This window comes from Agelaius phoeniceus, chromosome 3, assembly GCF_051311805.1.
Source record: "Agelaius phoeniceus isolate bAgePho1 chromosome 3, bAgePho1.hap1, whole genome shotgun sequence".
NCBI lineage: Eukaryota > Metazoa > Chordata > Aves > Passeriformes > Icteridae > Agelaius > Agelaius phoeniceus.
In genome coordinates, this window is record NC_135267.1 from 86310333 (window position 1) to 86324124 (window position 13792).

The 13792-nt window shown below is 31.9% G+C and overlaps 1 protein-coding gene across 1 annotated transcript in view; it reads left to right on the forward strand.

Moving 5' to 3' along the window:
* DNAH8 (dynein axonemal heavy chain 8) overlaps positions 1-13792 on the forward strand; it is a 115532-nt gene that overhangs the window by 62823 nt on the left and 38917 nt on the right. Inside the window, exons 52-63 of the mRNA XM_054629253.2 lie at positions 687-924; positions 1824-1966; positions 2532-2666; positions 4863-4985; positions 6004-6217; positions 6768-6877; positions 7812-7975; positions 9987-10179; positions 10604-10726; positions 12289-12419; positions 12751-12904; positions 13339-13503. Coding sequence (XP_054485228.2) covers positions 687-924; positions 1824-1966; positions 2532-2666; positions 4863-4985; positions 6004-6217; positions 6768-6877; positions 7812-7975; positions 9987-10179; positions 10604-10726; positions 12289-12419; positions 12751-12904; positions 13339-13503 — 1893 coding nt within the window. The remainder of the gene's footprint in view (positions 1-686; positions 925-1823; positions 1967-2531; positions 2667-4862; positions 4986-6003; positions 6218-6767; positions 6878-7811; positions 7976-9986; positions 10180-10603; positions 10727-12288; positions 12420-12750; positions 12905-13338; positions 13504-13792) is intronic.

Below are 13792 nucleotides of genomic sequence, written 5' to 3' on the forward strand. Positions count from 1 at the left end.
AGCTGACTGAAAAATCTGTCTCACTGGTAAAAAAGCGTATTTTGGAACAATATGCTGCACACTGCCTTGTATAGAAGTGGAGTACAAATGGGGTTGCCTAAGACAGTCAACATCCAAATTCATAAGCAACATCTCAGAATTGTAGATAACAAGTTACTATTTTTCTAGAATCTGGACTCTAGTTCCTTATAAACAAAGTGAAGCAATCACATAACAGAATAATTTAATATTTTTTAAATTAAAAAATAGAAGTTAATGTGATAGATACATAAATTGTACCATAATTGAGATAAATACATCAGACAGATGCTGAAAATTCTTTCATGTTTTAAAATGGAAAGAAATGGCTAAGCTTCACCTATTCTTGGAGTTCTGAATATTGTAAAGTCCCTTAAGCTGCTTTGTTACCCTAGTTCATAAATGATGTTTGTTTTGTAGGCATAATTTAGAAGAATAACTAATAATCAAATTACCTAATTAACTTTGAAAATTTTATTCAGTTTTATGTAGCTATCTTTAATAAATTTTATTTGGTTTGTTGTTCTGAATTTTATGCTTGGTGGATTTTGTAATCTGTGTTGATTTAAATTTTGAATATATATAAATAATGCATGTGCATACTTATATGGGTAAATAGAAAGTGATTATGTAATATTTTCTAAATGCATATTTTAAAATATTTTCAGTCTATTAATCTTCTGGAGGGCTTGATTCCATTGAAGGAAGAACGTGGCGTATCAACTATACAACTTCTGCATAAATTGTTCAACTTTGCAATAATGTGGAGCTTAGGTGCCCTTCTGGAGCTGGACAGTCGAGATAAACTTGAAGCCTTCATTAGAGCTCATGATAGTAAATTAGACTTACCCAAAATCCCCCGTGGCAGCAATCAAACGATGTATGAGTTTTATGTAACTGATCGTGGTAAGAAAAAGAACCAATATTCTTTTTTAAACTGTCATTTTAAAACTCTGCTACTGCTTTAGTCCTCATTATACAGTCCTATGAGTTGAGGATTTTTGACAGTGTAGTACCGGCACATATGTGGATGTGAGAAGTCAGAGACAAGGCATAGAGTGCTCACTGATAATATTTTATTATTTCTTTTTAATTTCCTTCTTACAAATTACTTTTCTATCAATTTAGCCAGCCTGCAATTTGTAGATAATTCATGCTTAGGCTGGTTTAGTCTAGCTCAATACTATTTTATGTTTAATTTTCTTATAGATGGTAGTTTTTGTTAAAGGAATAAAATCTGATTTTAATTTTGCTTAGTAATTCACATCTAATAACCAGGCATGAATCTGAAAGGTTATAGAATTATAAGAATAGTGAGATATTTTGATTCTTGATATTTGGAATAGTGTACTATTTTCTAGAACAGATTTTAAAATTTAACTAGCACAAAAAACCATAGTCACAAAAAACTTACTGTCATGACAGAGTATGTTCTCTTGTGAAGAAATTGATTTCTCTCATATCCAAATTTATTTTTTTTTGCCAGCAATATTGGTTTAGTGTACACATGTGAAATCCATATTGCCATGTTCTGTAATTTTTCATTAGCAGTGTGAGAATTTGTTTCTAGGTAAACATTCTTTAGGGTTTTTATTTAGATAAGTATATATAAACTCAATAAATATGTCTATGTTTAGTAGGATTGTAGACTAATTACAGGTCATGACTAATAGAATGCCCTTTGTTAGGTGCCTTTTAGACAGATTTGAGAAAATGTATCCCTTTTTACACTTTGTAGTATTCTACCCATAATATTATGAAATTTCCCCCCCCCCCCCCCCTTTTTATTTTTTTTGTCATTTCAGGTGCCTGGGAGCACTGGAGTAATAAAGTTCAGGAATTTGTTTATCCAACAGATCATGTCCCGGACTATGCATCTATTCTGGTTCCAAATGTTGATAATACCAGAACTCAGTTTTTGATAAACACAATTGCAAAACAAAAGAAAGTAAGTACAGGATTACATATTTTAGTATATACCTACCATATGCATTAAGTAGAAAACGACTTTAAAAATAACTGGATGTTACAATTGTTCTTAATTTTCTAGTCATTGTCTCTAGTCATTGCTTCCCAGGTGCATCATTATATTGTTTTATTTTTATTTTCTTAGCATGGATCCTCTGTATTTTTTTTTTTTTTTTTTGCAAGAACAAAACTTTAGAATATAAAGGAAGGAATTTACAGGAAGCCTTCTTAGGGTCATCCACTAAAGGAGACTGTTGCAGCAGATGTGTCAGAAACTGGAAGAAGTTTGGCAACTGGAAGAAAATCCTCTAGCACATTCTTGTTTCTTCCTTTCTCTTTTAATTCTTCAAGGAAATTTCTTGGAGAATCTGTGTGGGATGAAAAACACATATGGTGTCAGTGCATCTGGAGACAAGAAAAACCTATCAAAAAATGTAGCACTTAAAAATAGACACAGAAACTATTCTTTTCTCAAAAATAGGTCTGTTATGCATATATAAATATAAGTTTTGATATTACTTATGTGGTTTAATTATCTGTTACAGGCTGTTTTGCTCATAGGAGAACAGGGGACTGCGAAGACAGTTATGATTAAGGGATATATGAAGAGATATGACCCAGAAGAGCATTTGTCAAAAAGTCTAAACTTTTCTTCTGCCACAGAACCATTTATGTTTCAGGTAAAAATATAGATTTTAAGCAATCTTGCATACCATTTCCTTGCTAAGTGTGTAAAGGGTACTTAATTCTGATGAGAAGTGATTTAGAAATAAATTCTAAAGGATCTGTATTGTCTAAGTCACTTCAACATTTCAGAAAATTCTATAAAAAATAATTTTTGCAGATCAGAGTAAAATATAGCCTCACATAGAGATACATATATTATATACATATTATATACATAAATTACATACATTATATACATACATTATATACATATTATATACATAAATATAAACTCACATAGAGATACATATATTCATGATTGCTGTGAGATTTTTCATTAGGAATTCTAAGAATGAATTTTTTTTGCTAAAGACCTCTGATTTTCTTCTTAGATTTTTGGTTATCCTTTCGGTTTTTTATGATTCTTTAGTACAAAGTATTAATTTTAATTTTAGTTAAATAAAGAACTGATATCAACCTTTAGATAATTTTTTTCCCTCAGCTCAAGGGTAACTACAGCATCCGAAATTCAATTTTAAAGACCTCTAGCAGGACAACTTTGTAGAAATTTCTCTTACTCTATGTAACTGGTAAAAATCTCTATAAACAGAAAAAAAAATGCTGTGCAGGTTTTTTCAAGTGATTGAAAGGATGTTTTATAACACTGTGGTATGACTTGATACTACTAATTTGCCAGGATATGATTCTGTAAGTTAAATTAGCTTCATTACCAATTCATTGTAATGAATTCATAGTGATGAGCCTCTGGTAGGAAAAAGAATTCATTTTGAATAATTTATTGATTGAAAAATCTGTTCATGGAATAGGTCTTACAAACTCCATTGCAAAATTAGGCATATTTTTTAAGAACTTAATATAAATTTTATTAAGAAAATGGTGAAAAATAGTGAACCATACACCTGTTTTTAAAAAAAATTCCAGACTCACAGAATGGCTGCTGAGTTTTTCCCAGTTTTTTCCATTCTTATGTGTAAGATCTCTGGTCATGATTTGTATCAAAATGAGACAGAATAAGGCAGCCACCCTTTCATGCATGCAAGGCTTGTTGAACAGTCAGTGTCTCTGTCCCAGTGTCCTTTACCAAGCATATTATGGGTCCTTAGAACATTCTTGGAAACAAATCCCAGGCTTGCTCGTCTCTGGTACAGAGAATGTGTGAGAGGACCTTGGTGTGTGTTGTCTCTGCTGCAGTCCTGCAGCACCTCAGAAGAGGGGCTCCCTTAGCAGTGAGTCAGCTCAAGACATGATTCACTCTGCTGGTTTCCAATGGAGAGATGTAGCAGAAAAACAGGTGAAATGCTTCTAAACACTTGAAAGAGTTACACTAATTTTTTTTTTTTTTAATTTTGAGTCACCATTCGGAGGCTATTTGAAAGGTTGTGTGATTTTGGATGCATTAGACATGCTACAAAGTTCTTGATTTCTTATGTAATCACTTACCGGTTTCTCTTTTACACCTTAATCACATATTCTCTGTATGCCTGTATCTTAAAATACTCATCAATATCCTGTTGTAAAAATGGGGCAAAAACACTGGACAAAAGATGTGTGTATTTTCTGTTTCAAAAATACTTTTAATACTTTTATCTTTATGACAGCACATGCTACATTACTCATATAGGGTGACATTTGTGCTTTTATGGAGAAAACATTACTTGTCTAAGGAAAACATCTGGTACCATCTTGTAAGGTGTTTTTTTATGTCATTGTTTATGTATCTTTAGAAATACTGCAGAGCTGTAGAACTTTGAAGAAACACTTCAGCTATATATCATTCTTACTTGTCTATTGCATCCTCTTTCTTGCCACCAAAATATTAAAAATTTTGCATTATATCCCTCACAAGACACTTGGAAAATAATAATTAAAGGAATCTAAGTGGCCTCTGTGCCCTGCAGTTGTATTGCAAATATTAAACAAGTTATATTAGTTATTAGAATGATAATGCTGATAATGAAATGATAATTTCTAAGTTTGGAAACTTTTTAAAAAGCTCTGATAGCCAGAGGTGGGTTGCAGGACTGGAGTTGGTTTCCTTAGGAACTGGTTTCCTTAATAGTAAAATTAAAGATGAAACTGCTAGCAAAATGACAGAATCATTGGCTGAGTGCTGTTGCAGGTTTTTCAACGATTTCTTTTAAATATTATTGCTTTAGATATAAAAAAGAGAACTTTCTTTATCTTTTTAGAGGACAATAGAAAGTTATGTGGACAAACGTGTTGGAAGCACTTATGGACCTCCTGGGGGCAGAAAGATGACTATTTTTATTGATGATATCAATATGCCATTTATCAATGAATGGGGAGATCAGGTAGACCTTTTAAATATTTACTACTTATTCTCAAATTTTTGTGGTTTTTTATGTGGATTTCTTATACATATATATATATATATATAGTGGACTTCCTAAATTTTTTAATTAACTGTCAATTATTGGAAGCGCTTTATAATTTTGGTACACTGACGCACACAAAAAAAAAGAAAGAAAATTATATTTATTGATGAAATATGTAATATAATGATGCTATATTTTACATAATATCCACTTCCTTATTTTTTTAAGACTAAACAAAAATCAGCACTGTACTAAAGTAGCATATTATCAATTTCAAGATTGACATTAATCTGAGAGGACTAATAAATAAAGCTGCGCCAAGAGAAAGGCCAATACCTTGGAGAGAGAAATAAAGGATATGAAAAATTCAAGGCCTCCACTAAGTCTTGCATTATGGCCGCAAGACATGGCTGAAATATTTTTGATGGAATAATGATTTGTGATTGGTGACATGCTGCATATCATACTGGTTTTGGTGGGGTGTGTGAGCACATACATAAGGCCTGCTGAATATCATTGGAGAACTTGCTGTGGGCAAACTCTGGAGCTGTAGAGTGGAATGAAGAGTGAATAACCTTTCAAAAGAAACATTAAAAAATCGCTTATTTTGCTTTGAAGGAGGCCCAAGAGTGAGCGGAAAAGCATAGCTGCAACATTTGTAGCTGAATTTCCAGCTACAAATTTCCAAATTAAGGAACAAATTTTTTTCTACTCCAGTTAATTTCATTAATTTTGTTTAGTTCAACAGAATACAAACACAATTTCTTGATATTATATGCCAGTAGAGCTGTGAAAAAATTTTCCTGCCTCTTAAAATCACATAAACCTAGATTTTCCATATGTCTAAGGAAGGTAGTTTAATCTGTTTTTTGATTAAGGTAACAATATCTCACTATGGATTGGGAGAATTACAAAAAGAAGTTAAATTATCATGGTGTATTTTCTTCTTTTCTTGCATAAATTTCTAATTTGTACAACTCACATAAATTTCCAGATAACAAATGAAATTGTCCGTCAGATGATGGAAATGAGAGGAATGTACAGCTTGGATAAACCTGGAGACTTCCTTACAATTGTGGATGTACAAATAATAGCAGCAATGATACATCCTGGAGGAGGCCGTAACGATATTCCCCAGCGTTTAAAAAGACAATTTTCTGTATTCAATTGTACATTGCCATCCAATGCATCCATCGACAAAATTTTTGGTACTTTTTTTTTGTTTTAGTACAGTTTATTTCCCTTTGTAATGGATTTTAAATTTATAAAAGTATGCTTTCTTTCTCACTTTCATCATGCAAATTCAGAGTTCTTCCAGGAAAACAGCTGAATCTGTGGTACAGCAAAAATAGTGCTGTGGAAGAGAAATTAATTCCTTAAAATGCTTGTCTTTCTAGTTTTGGACAAACAAATATTAAGAAAGTAATGACATTTCCTGGAAGACTATAAGCCCTGCTATTTCTGTGTAGGTTAACATTCCAACTCTGAACTGTCTGGAATGTACTCTGTTGCTAAATTTCTCAATTCTGGAAACTCTGTCAATACAGGATATGGCAGAAACCCAGCACTTACTGCTCAATTTTTCTATACCAATTCAGAAAAGCCATAGACAACAGAGAAAAATAATTTCACCTGTAATTTTAAATTATGTTTTACCAAGTACTATTTTAAATAAGCACCTATTTGTCTTGTCCATGACCTACCTTATTATATCCTATAAGCTGAGATTAATTGTTTATTGTGTCTTGTATTTTTCAGGTATAATTGCCAATGGATACTTTCATCCCTGTAGAGAATTCAACCCTGAAGTATGTGGTATGGTGGAAAAATTGGTCTCAACAGGAAGAATATTGTGGCAGCGGACAAAGGTATAAATACAAGGAAAGTTTTATCTCTGAATAGAGTTGTTGTTGTTGAGGTGGTTACGACATAAAGTAGAGATTACAAGCAGTTTTAGTTGGCAATACTTTATTATTGAACATAGCTGACTTTTATACACTTTCTAATTGTTTATGCTTCTTCTATCTTTACTATTAGTTACAAAAAGTCAACATAATACTATTAGTGAGAAGTTATAGTAACTTCAACTAACTTTCTAAAAATGCTTTGTGTAGCTACAAAGTTCTCTTATCTTTCTTCTCTCAATCTCCTTAGTTACAACCTTAGAGAAAGCTCCTTGTCAACTTCTTCTTACTTCTCAACTTCTTCTCGCTCCTTTAACTAACAAGCCTGCTGTTAACCCCTTCCACATAGAGTGCCTATTAGTTTAGTTTAGGCAACTATTCCCTAAGATCATATCTATAAGAAAAACACAAACGAAAAACCAGACCACAAGAAAAGAAAATAAGAGATTAAAAAAACACCCAGAGAATGGGCTACAATGTTTTCCAGATGAAATCTGGAAAATATCAGATTTCAGTATAGAAGACAGAATAGAAATATCAGTCCATTCATTCCTATGAGTTAATTCATGTTACCCAAAACTTTGATCTCCATAGCTAAGGGGCAGGGAGTGAAATTCTTTACAAATTATAATTTTTAATTTATAAACCCAGAGCAACAGGTGAAAAAATTACATGTTGTATGTCTTGGTGTTATACATTTAGTGATAGATTCTGCTGTTAAGGAATTAGATACTCTTGGTGACTTCTTATAAACAGTTTTCCCACACTATTATGTGTGAATAGTAGTGTATTTTGTTATTTGCATGTTTTATATGTGTTATTAATGATAAAGTTATAATTTTTATTGATTCTTTCTTGGTGTTAACTGATTTTGAATATTAACAATCTTTCTCTTTAGGCAAAGATGTTACCTACACCATCTAAATTCCACTATATCTTCAACCTTCGAGACCTTTCTAGAATTTGGCAAGGAATGTTAACTATAAAGGCAGAAGAATGCACAACCAGCAGTGTTATCCTAAAACTTTTTAAACATGAATGTACCAGGGTAATTGCTGACAGGTATAATAATTATGGCATTTTATATTTTGTAGGTTTAGCCATTTACTTCATTTATGCTCATACATCTGTAAAACTGCTAAATGTTGTAAATCTTATTAGGCCAATATGAAAACTTTTATCTTATTTTACATACAGTCTGCATTGGTGTGTTATTCCAACAAATATAATGGTATATACTGATATATTAACCCAGTATCTGAATGGAAAACATCAAAATATCTAGGTATTATATCTTTTAACCTACTTTTTTTCCCCCTTTAGCTGCACTCAGCTGATTGCACTGTAGAAAAGAGAACTTTATGGTGTCCTAAATTTATACACATAGGTTAATTTAAAATTGCTTTGCTCTCCTCACAGAAAAAAAACAGGATTGCATGCTTATGACTAAAAATTGGCCCATTTCCTACAAATCTCTTTCAAAATATTCATAAAACAGGTATAACTATGACCTGTATGTCTTGGAGACCACAAGACATTTTTCTGTTCATTTTGCTTCAATTTCTTGTGAAATTCTAGATGTAGCACTAAAGCTGCTGCTAAAAGCCTGACATATACCCTCTACTACTGTGAGTAGTTATAATTATTTCTCTGTGATCAGAGAAGTCTGTCCACTACAAAATATTAGCAGTGCTGATATTTCTGTCTGATATTTCTCACTCTCTTTACTGTCAAATATTATACAAACATACATATTTGATGAAATTTATGTCTGTAAATTTTTATGCGCAACAGAGTGCTGTTGAAATGAGACAGGGAAAATATTTAATTTTATTTTAAGCTAGGATCCACCCTACTAAGGCAGAAGTATCATACAGAATTATACAGTGTACTATTTTCTGCTTTAAATTAGGGAGCAGTATCACTGGTATTTATTGATATGTTAATACATGTTTTTAATTTGTTGTGGTAAATTTAAAAATGCATAGAAGACATGTATTTGTACAGATATATTAGAAAGAGGGAGACAGAGAGCATAGTCATGTATTCCCTGTTTCCATGCTGCTTTTAAATTTCCTAGTGATTAATATTTTAATGTCATTACAAAAGACCTCTAGCAATAGTGATGTAATGCATACCTAGGCTATCTCTACAACAGTTCTTCAATTTAGCTTGTCTTATTTGAAAACTCACAGCGCTGGGCTTCTTCACATTTTTTCTACTTTCCTCTCAGTATCACTGAAAAGAAAAATAAGTAAATATATGGAAACTATTTTTTATGTACTTTGACATTGACAGTTGGAATTAGTTTTTTCTGTTGATGAGGTGGTTCTTGTCTCTTGCATTTGCCAGTCACTCCTAAGTAGTATTTTTTGTTGCTTCACCGGTAATCATAAGCAGAGTAGCCAAAGGTCTGATCTGTATTAAAATCAGATTGAATCTTTTAAGGGAAGCAGATAAAGCTGTTTACACAATGAAATGTAGTCACTAGTATATGTTTCCGGACATTAATTAGTCCCCTCTACCCCAATGTGTATTCCTCTGCTAATTATGGGTTTTGTGTAAGATGTGTTGAGAATGGAGTCAGGATGTAGTGGCATATACTACCTTCCTTTCAGTATTCCTTGTCTAATTGCAGTTCCATAGGCAGTGTTGTGATACCAGAAATGATGCTGTTCTACTGTAGGTTGAAAGATGAAAGATTCACTTAGCCGTGGTTATTTGGGAAAGCATTCACCCTTTTTCTGCCTTTTTTATCTGAAAAATTACATAGTCTGTTGTTGTCTCATTCTTGGTCAAACTTGGAAAATCAAATTATCTTGTTTTATATTTCATGTCACTGACTATTACACTTTATAGTATGGAAGCATTTGATTTTTGTGAATGTTGCCTAATCCTTTTCTGTGACCACTGTGTAGTATGTATTGTCTAATACATATTTTCTTTAAAATGTTACAAGTTTTGGGGTTTTTTTGTTGTTGTTTTAGGGTTTTTTCTTAGTACTTAGATACCTGTTTTCTCTCTATATAACTAGAAATATTATTTTTAATTTGTACTAATTTATGGTTTTCAGGTTTAATACACCCGAAGACACAGCTTGGTTTGGACAAACTATTGATAAAACAATTGAGGAATATGTGGAAGCAGATTTAAGTCAAGTTCTCAAAAGTGAACCGTATTTTGTAGATTTTTTACGAGATGAGCCTGAACCAACTGGTGAAGAACCAGAAGATGTTGAGCTTCAAGCACCAAAAGTTTATGAGGAGGTATTTCATTTTACAAATCAAATACTAGGCACCAAAGTTTTCCTTTAATTTTTAAGTGTGTTATATTGCTGAACTCATACAATACAGTTTTGTTAAATAGCTATGAAAATTTTTGTGAAAATATATCCAGATTTTTCTAGTTAGCATGCAACAAATCATTTTAGTGATGTTAGATTTAATAATGACATACAAATGTGATCTATCTTTTCCTGTTCTTGTTGCTTCTTTTTTTCTTCCACCATTAGCAAAAAATTTCTGCGTAAACACAACTGCAATAATTATGGTGAATTAGCAAGATAATATCATTACACATGGCCAAAACATAAAACTGAAGTTTGTGTAGAAATATCAAGGGAGTTTTAAAATTCTGAAGTGGTCTACAAGTGTTGCTACAGATTTTTTTCTTTTTCTTTTTTGTCCCCAGATTCCAAGCTATGAATTCCTTTGTAACAAATTGCGGCAATATCAGTCCCAATACAATGAAAATATTCGAGGGTCCTTTCTTGATCTGGTGTTTTTCAAGGATGCAATGACACATCTTATTAAGGTTTGGTATTGCTATTTTTTTATTTAACTGTTGTAACAGTGTTTACTTGGACAAGCTATTCTTAGAGTGCACATTGTGAAAAGCTATCCTTATCCCCAAACTACTTTGCCATCTTTGCATGGTCGTTTTTGAGAACTAGGAAAGAGCTACAGTCATTTTACCTGTTTGCATGTTTTATAATAAATTCCTTATTTAAATATCTGTTTAAACTTATATATATTCAGACAGATGAAAATTTTCCTCAATAGGAAATGTGAGACCATAAATAAAGACAATTATACTGTCTATATAAAATTATTTTTAACCATTTAGAATTCAGAGAACACTTCAAATGTATCTGTGCCTGACAGGGGACAAAAACAACCTGAGGTAGAATCTGACTGGATGAAAGGAAACATAAACTGGGGCTGCAATAGAATCAGTGTGTAGGGTAGAGATTAGGGTAGTGTGTAGGTCTCAACTAACAATCATTTGTTGTCCTAATCAGAAAGGAATGTATAAGAAAAGAATTCATCTGAAATCAAAATCTGATTCATGGGGGTTAAATAAAGGCAAAGTATAAGATAAGTGTCTCAGCTTTAAGAGTTATCTCAGGAATTGCTTTGACTGGATTGCTGAAAGACACAAAGAAGTTGCAGTGAAACAAAAACAGAAGAAGGGGTTTTGTTTGTCTCTAGTTCACCTCAAATGAAGTAAATGTTTGTTTGCTTTGCATTTAAACAGGAGTAAATAAATTTCTTTTAAAATATGGTTCACATGATGCAAAGTGCATTTCAGAAGACCTTGAATCCTTGATATGCAATCAGTGACAGCAGGGCTCCTTTCTACCTAAGGTGACAATAAATCTAGTCACCTACATAATTTCATATTTAGACTTTAATATATATATCTGGAAAGCCTCATAAGGAAGTGTGCAGTAAGCTAAAATATTATAAAAGATAAAAATGAATATATTTCAAAGACTTGATGTAGATGCCAATCTTTTGAATTTTGTGCATAATTTACATATGAACAAAAATATAATGTAGCATCTTAATAGTGCACTAATATATCATAAACCCAAAGAATATTTGTCAAAAAGCAATAGAATAGAAAATTTGTAATTCAACTTTTGTCTCTGGAGACTTGGTAAAAAAACTATCACAAAAGAAATGTTGAAAGTTGATAGACTAGAAAGTAACATTAAAGCGTAGTTTATTCGTGTTAAGTCTTTCAGACTACTAAAATTAGGAAATTAGTATCTTTGTTCTAGCTTTTTATTGATATTTTTAAACGCATTCAGGATGATGTCTTCAAAATAAACTGGAGCTCAAAATGTCCCCTTTCATGTGTTTATGATGATAACAATCCCATATTCTTATATGCAGTTTCTTCATTAGCCACACAAAATTCCTAAAGAATTTACAAGCGTTCTTTTGAGGAAAAATTTTCTGCAAGTATCCTTTTAATAATTTTTACATTGTATTATAGCAAATTAGGCATAAAGCATAATAGATTTTTTAATTTTCCTAACTAATGTTCAACTTTATTACTGATATTTTTCTTTATTATCTCCTCTATAGATTTCCCGAATTATTCGGACAGCCTATGGAAATGCTTTACTTGTTGGAGTCGGTGGATCCGGAAAACAAAGTCTTTCAAAGTTAGCCTCCTTCATTGCTGGCTATAAAATATTTCAGATAACTTTAACCAGGTAAGAAATGCAAGAAATATATAAATCAGGTTTATGGTATTGCTTTGTCTTTACTTGGCTACAGATTTTTCTATTTTTTTTCCTTCTTCTTTAATATCAATTTTGACACCATTGAAAAAATATTGAAAACAATACACTCTTATCTGGTCTGTATACAACACTGGATTTATTTTGACTTGAAAGAGGTAGACTGTGTATTAGCTATTCTTGCACCAAAATATCTGTGTTTACAAAGTATGTTTGCAATGTCATTTATAAAATACTATAATCCAAAAAGAGCAGTATTCTGCATTGTTTTGAACTAACAGATAATGTTCCTTATCTCTCTTAGATCCTATAATGTAACCAATCTGGCTGAAGATTTAAAAGTATTATATAGGACAGCTGGACAGGAAGGACAAGGTATCACCTTCATTTTCACTGATAATGAGATAAAAGAGGAATCATTTTTGGAATATGTAAATAATCTGCTGTCTTCAGGAGAGGTAAGGGTCTCAGCCTGACAGCCAATGTGCTCTAGAGACAGGGTACTGTAGAATTTGTTCTCACTCCTTTATTTGTCTTGGTAATACATTGTAGAGTAATAATAATTAAAATATTTCAACTTTTTAAGTAAGGAGTGCTCTGGATATGTAGTTTCTTTATTTCAGTGTAAGCCAGGAGAATATAAAAGGGCTGTGGTTAGTATTTCAGTAGCCTTTTATTAAATGATGATTCGGTTGCCATTCAAATTCTATACTCTTCTGGAGTTGGACTTCTTAGATTTCAATGGAGTTTCATAAGTCTAAACTTGTGGTTTTTAGTCTAAACTGTGTATATGCAGAGAGAGAGAGATACAGATATTAACAGGCAAATATTTATAAATTCTGTAATAATGACATCCATGCAATTAATTATCAATTTCTTACTTTGTAAAAAGATTTCTAATTTATTTGCTCGGGATGAATTGGATGAAATCACCCAATCCTTAGTACCTGTGATGAAAAAAGAGCTGCCTCGGCATCCTCCTACCTTTGACAATCTTTATGAGTACTTCTTAAGTCGAGCAAAGAAGAACTTGCACGTTGTCCTCTGCTTCTCTCCAGTAAGTTTTTTCTATAAATCTGTTTTCCTTTCTTCCATTAGCAAACTTGCCTATGTGGTATAAGATAATTATTCAAGTTTTATTTTTTAAAGGAAGTTCAAGATGCATAAAAAGATTACTGAAGTCTTGTTGTAATTGCTGAGATAATAAAAGTAATAGTACAGCCATGAAAACTTAACAGCAAAATACTTAAAAACAAAATAATTTCTTACAAGTTAAAGTATTTTTTTCCTCTCACATATTCTTTCCTAATACACATCAGTGAATGTATTTTTGTGAAATTATGGCT